The sequence below is a fragment of the Coloeus monedula genome (genome assembly GCF_965178545.1).
Source record: "Coloeus monedula genome assembly, chromosome: 10".
Classification (NCBI taxonomy): domain Eukaryota; kingdom Metazoa; phylum Chordata; class Aves; order Passeriformes; family Corvidae; genus Coloeus; species Coloeus monedula.
Window position 1 is genome coordinate 2,836,968 of NC_138790.1, and position 6,120 is coordinate 2,843,087.

The following is a 6,120-nucleotide window of genomic DNA, read 5'->3' on the forward strand; positions in this document are numbered from 1 at the left end:
CCCGCGCGCCGCCCATTGGCCGCCGGCGCCGTTGGCGCTGCATATTCATGAGGGGCGGTGCGGGCGGCGATTGGCGGGCGCGGCGGAAGGGGCGGGGCGGCGCGCGGCTGGCGGGCGCGCGCGGGCGGGCATGGCGGCGCGGCGCGGGGCGCTGATCGCGCTGGAGGGCGTGGATCGCGCCGGGAAGAGCACCCAGGGCCGGCGGCTCGTGGAGGCCCTGCGGGCCGCGGGGCACGGCGCCGACCTCATCCGCTTCCCGGGTACGGCGCGGCTGGGAGCGGCCCGGGCCGCCAGGTGCTCGCGGTGAGCACCGGGGACGGGGCGGGGTGCCGTGCGGGGGCTCTCGCGGGCTGCTCCCACACTTGACAGATGGACCCTGACGCTTGGACAGAGGGACCGCCTCCGGCCCTGAGCGATAGACCCGTCCCACCCTGGGCGGACCGACCACCCGTGACAGATGGGACCCCCCGCGCCCGGACAGAGCGAGCGCCCCTCACCCGCGACTGGCGGATAGACCCCTCCCACTCCGGACAGACAGACTGATTCTCCCCCCTGGATGGACCGACCTCTTCCCCCCAACCTGTCACAGGCAGGTAGATCCCCAGCCCCTTAGGAACTGACGTTCTCCCACCCGTGACAAATAAATATACCCCTCACCCTGGCCAGACCGCCTGCCACCCGTGACCAACTCCCACCCTGGATGGACTGACCTTCTCCCATCCATGACAGACAGACCCTGCCGTGGTCAGACCAACCTCCCACCCGTAACAGACAGACCCCCAAGACAGATGGACACCCACCTGGGAAGAGCAGTTTGGGGCAGCTTTTGCATCCTCTCCCTTTCTTTCCTACAGACAGGACCACAGAGATTGGGCAGCTGATCAGCTCCTACCTGGGGAGGGAGAAGAACCTGGAGGACCACACCATTCACCTGCTCTTCTCTGCCAACCGCTGGGAACATGTGTAAAGATGATGTTTGTTCAGTTGTAAAAGAAAAATGTGTGGCGTTGAATCCCCCACGGTTCGAGCTTGCAGTGGGTACAGAAAGCACGAGAATGCGTTCCTGTTCAGACAGGAAAACAGGCTGGAAGTAGTGTCTTAAGGACTCTTACAGCTTTGGGTTTAATCATAGAATCCCAGAATAGTTTGGGTTGGAAGGGACCTTAAAGCCCATCCCATTCTAGCCCCTGCCATGGGCAGGGACACCTTCCACTAGCCCAGGTTGCTCCAAGCCCTGTCCAGCCTGGCCTTGGACACTGCCAGGGATTCAGGGGCAGCCACAGCTTCTCTGGGCACCTTGTGCCAGGGCCTGCCCACCCTCACAGGGAACAATTTCTTCCCAAAATCCCATCTATCCCTGCCATTGTAATCTTAGATCAGATCCCACAGCTTGGTTTTTTGGAATCATTGGTGCCATATTTCCAACTCCTGTGCTCTACTGGATTAAAGAACTGGGGAGCTGAGACTGAACCAGCCTAGACTGTGAATTTACTGTCTTTCCTGAGGATACCTTGCTTTGCCAGGTAGTCCCTGTGAGTGACACTGGCTAAGGAATTGTGCCCAAATTTCCCCTCTAGCCAAAGGCTATGTTCAGCTGTAACTGGCTGTCCTTGCTTTAGTCACAGACTGTGTGTGGAGGTGGGGAAATCAGTGTTGGCTGTTGTTTTTACCTGGAAATACAGATTTCAAAATGTTCTCATTTTACAGAAAAGCTTTCCTGGCTCTGCTGCAGTGGCAGTGCCAATTAAGCTGGGAGAACAGAAGGCAGATAAGTGAGCTCTGAGAAGAACTGTCGTGAATTCAGGTGGCAGAGCGTATCACAAAATCTACTGCACCACCTAAAAAGGGAAGAGGACTAAACTGTTCATGTAAATATATTTAATCTGTGATCTTTCCTGTAAGCCCTGGAGCTGCCTAGAGCAGTGCCCAGCACTTGGCACCCCGAATTTGGGTGTCATGAAAGGGTGTTTGGTCAATGCCTGGTGGAGAATACAAACAGCTCTTCACCTGCCATCTGCATCACAGCTGCCCCTGCCTGTGATCTCCATAAATGTTGACTTACTTGGAGTTTTAGATGAACTCCTTTCATTTCTGTCACTATCAAGGAATGGAACTTTATTATTTTATCTCCTGTATGGTTTCAGACCGACGATGAAGGAGAAACTACAGCAGGGGATCACGGTTGTGGTTGACAGATACGCCTTCTCTGGAGTGGCCTTCACAAGTGCCAAAGGGGTGAGTGAGACCTGCAGCAGCCCCTGCCCCTCTCTCTGTTTGGGAAAGCAGCTCCAGATAGAGGCTGTTGGTGTGAACGGCCATGGGGCCATTCTTCTTCTGGGAAATGAGGACTGGAAATGAGGGAAGTTTCAGCTCAGGTATTAACCTCAGGGTATTGTTCCCCAGAACAAACAGAGAAACTTACTTGGTGACTTTTTGTAAATCTGGACAGACTGTTGGACTGCAAGCTGACCTGTGTGACTCTGGAGAATGATTCTGGGAGTTTATTTAAGACTCTCTGTACTTGCTCAGGCTGCTGGCCCATGAATTTGTGAAACATAACAGAACCACATACATTAGAAAGGACCTGTGGAATTCATGAAGCCCAGCCTCCAACAGGCTGCTTGGACCTACATCCTGCCAAGGTTAGAGTATCTCCAGGGATGTATATCCACTCCTTTCTGGGTTCTTCTCTGCTCACATTCAGAGTAAAAGTGATTTTCTTCATTTAGCCTGAATTTCTCGCATTCCCACTTGTGCTTTTTGGCCTGTCCCTGCTTTCAGAACAAGGCAGTTCTGTCAGCCTCCCCTTGAGCCATTCTGCACAGACACTCTTGTCCCACTTCATCATATGTGTCCCATTCCTGCTGAGCAGCCATCAATCCCCATCAATCCTGTGGTCACAGAAGCTCCAGCCATGCCTGCAGCACCAGCTGTGACCTACATTCATTCTTGCCCAAGCCTTTCCCTGCGTCCTGGAAGGACTGAGGAGATCCTGGGCCCCCAGGCCCTGCACCCTCACCTGCATCTTCTTCCACCCTCCTGCTTCCCTGGACATTGTGTGGCTTGGGGCTTAACCCTGGAACAGTTGCATTGAAGCATTTAGGTGCTAAGCAGGTGTCTACAAAAGCCCCAAATTAGGAGCCATGACATGTGACACGAGCTGAGTCACCCCAAAATTATGATCCCAAATACACATAGGCACAACCAGGAATGTTCTGCTACTCTCTGGTGGGGTAGAAAGGGTGTCTTAAAGTGTCTACATTTCTTTGAAAGTAGCTGGTGACCTGCATCCTCAGCCATGCGGATGCAACCCTTGGGAAGCAGGGATGGCATCCTTTGCTGCTGGAAGGGACCTCCTCTGCTTCTTAAAATAATGGAGTTTGGCATTTTTTTCACTCAAGAAGCATTCCCAGAAGAAGGAGAGATGTTGATGCCCATATCTAACACAAAAGCTTACTGGCAGCCAGAGCTCACACCCAAGACATTGTGGCTTCCAGCTTCTCTTACCCCCTCATGGTATTGAAAAACTCACTGCACATACATCCAAAAAATACCCAGATGCAGAACATCTGGGGAGAAACTGGAGGACAGATGTGCCTACTCCTGTTAGAGGGAGCTAAGATGTGGATGAGCAGTAAGTGGACAAGCCTCTGTAGTCTCACCAACATCATGGATTCACGTGCCCTGATCGAAGTCTTCAGATCTGTCAACAAAATCCCAAAGCTGGAGAAAACTGCATCTCTTGTGTCTGGGCTGAAATTCCTGGGTAGGTGAGTATTGGAAAGGAGCCTGCATGGGCTCAGAGAGATCTGCACTGCAGCTGTGTGGTGTTTGTGTTTGGGAGCAGCTTTCTTTAGGACTGAGCACGTTTTGGAATGGTAACGGCTGTGCGGAGGCTCAGAGTGTGCCTTGGTAGAGCTCAGATGGGCTCTGCAGAAGAGGCATGAAAAGCTTTTGCTCTGCCCAACTTAAATGGGCACAAGAGGTGCTGAACACCTGACAAAACCTGCTCGCCTCCAAACTGCCAGGACTGAATTCCCACATGGTAAGCTGTGACATCACCTTTTCAGTTTGTAGCCTGTGCAGAGCGTTTCAGGTTGCGATTCCTGCCGTCCTTGGCTGTTCCTTTCCCACCTCACTCTCCAGCCAACCTGCTGCTTTCCTGTCTTTGTGTGTGTCTCACCTCAAACTCGGTTGTCTTTGCTTGGGACAGAACTTCTGCCTGGACTGGTGCAAACAGCCTGATGTTGGACTCCCAAAGCCAGACCTGATCTTGTTTCTCCAGTTAAGCCCGGAAGAAGCAGCGGAACGAGGGAACTTTGGACATGAACGTTATGAGACCAGCCCCTTCCAAGAGAAAGTTCTCCAGTCCTTCTATTGCTTAATGGAAGACAAGACCCTAAACTGGAAGGTGAGGAAATAACTCTAATGGGCTTGTCATGGACCGGGGTGGGGGTCTCTAATGAGAGCTCCCAAATTCTGCCTGTCATATCCCTGTGCTCCCCTCTTCCCACTTCTGCTCAGCAGGACACATTGGGGACCAGCCAAGGGCAGTGTGAGATGTGGCAGAGAGGGCACTGCCCTGTTCCAGGACACCCTGGTCAGCTCTTTGTGCACTTGGGATGAATGCCTAGCTTACCTGCCTCTGTCACACACCCCAAAGACTGCCAGCAAACAACGTGCAGCTGCAGTTTCTTCTGTTTCCCTTCACCCACCCTCATGTCTACTTCTTAAATGTCTGTTCCTACACACATACTGGTTTTTCCTAAATCCACTCCAGAAACTGCAGAGAGGAGGTGTAATTAGCTCATTTCACTGCTCAGGAAGAACAACAATATTGAGTAATGGGGGGAAGCAGATGTTAACAACAAGGTTTTTCTCATTTGTTGGTGTCCAGTAACACATTTCTGTATTCTCTGTTATCTATCCTGTATTTTTTTTTCATCTTGGAAACAGACAGTGGATGCTTCAAAGAGTATTGAAGACTTGCACAGAGAAATCAAGTCCATTGCAGAGAAAACTATGCAGGAGGTTCAGAATAAACCTCTGGGCGAGCTCTGGAAATGAAACTTCATACAGGTCTAAAAGAATAAGGGAAAAGTCACTTCTTGGCTCCTCTGCACTTGGATGACTCTGTGACATCCCAGCAGCTACAGCTTAGATCCTGTGTTGTATTCTGGGTCCAAGATGCTGCTGCTGTGCTTGTTACTATCTGCCCCTCCCCTCCATCCTGCATAGTCCCTTCTGCATTTTTTAAATGAGTATGCCATGAGCATGTATCAAATTCTTCCTAAAAACCTCCCTCCTCAATCAGGAGTTCTTGTTGTAGCGCCTGGAGTTCAGATGTGGGTGTGGAGCCCAGGGCCATCCCTGGACAGAGAGTGTTCCCATTTTTGGGGAATTGCCATGTGTCTGATCATTCTTCCTCTCTAGTAAATGCATCCTCCATGTTCAAACCAGTTTGTAGAAGACTTGCTAATAAATTATTCTTTTAAGCATTTGACATAGGGCATTTTTTTTTCAGTATGATCCTTTATCTTCTAGAAGGAGATATGGGAGGTGAAAGTGCCGCAGTTCAGGCACTAAATCCAAGGAAAGCTGTTTGCTAGAGCTGTGGAAAAAAGGGAGAGGTGAGTTCAAGCCTTCTCCCCAGCTGTGTACTGCTGTGAGCAGTAAAAGCATTAAATAGATGGATTAGCTCAAAACAAGGCCAGTTTGGAGTGTAAGCAGCACATAAATTATTTTAGACTGGCCAAGATGAGAGGAATAGCCACCTGTGGCTCCTGACACACCCCAGGGCAGTTTGAAACCAGACCTGCTATGAATCACCTAAATCACCAGTACAAACTGGAATGTTAATCACTTGCAAGGGGCACTGAGAGATGGGCATGGCCAGGAGAGTTCAGCTCACCTTCCAGTAGGGTGGTCTGCTCTGATCTCCACAGACTAAATCCTCTCTAAGGTGGAGAGGCAGATTGAACAGATTAATGAGCAGGGAGAGGAAGGTAAATATTTAAACCAAAATTGCTAATACAAGCACCAGCTACAATGGCAAAAGGTGCTGCCTATCCCCCACAGCTGCCCAGCACTTGGCAGCCAGACACTCCTGGTGAAGGAGGT

General features: G+C 51.2%; 1 protein-coding gene across 1 annotated transcript; it reads left to right on the plus strand.

Annotated features, from left to right (window-relative positions):
- Window positions 1-129: 129 nt before the first annotated feature.
- DTYMK (deoxythymidylate kinase) lies at window positions 130-5,445 on the plus strand. The gene is made up of 5 exons (XM_082287963.1): window positions 130-260; window positions 855-963; window positions 2,145-2,235; window positions 4,214-4,411; window positions 4,957-5,445. The coding sequence occupies exons 1-5, from the start codon at window positions 131-133 to the stop codon at window positions 5,065-5,067; spliced, it is 639 nt and encodes a 212-aa protein (XP_082144089.1). The 5' UTR covers window position 130; the 3' UTR covers window positions 5,068-5,445.
- The last annotated feature ends 675 nt before the right edge of the window (window positions 5,446-6,120 follow it).

Bases quoted from the DNA above. Each gene is read 5' to 3' on its own strand.
- DTYMK (XM_082287963.1), top strand. From the start codon at position 131: ATGGCGGCGCGGCGCGGGGCGCTGATCGCGCTGGAGGGCGTGGATCGC. The intron at 261-854 runs GTACGGCGCGGC...TCTTTCCTACAG, and splicing joins CGACCTCATCCGCTTCCCGG to ACAGGACCACAGAGATTGGG. The intron at 2,236-4,213 runs GTGAGTGAGACC...TGCTTGGGACAG, and splicing joins CCTTCACAAGTGCCAAAGGG to AACTTCTGCCTGGACTGGTG.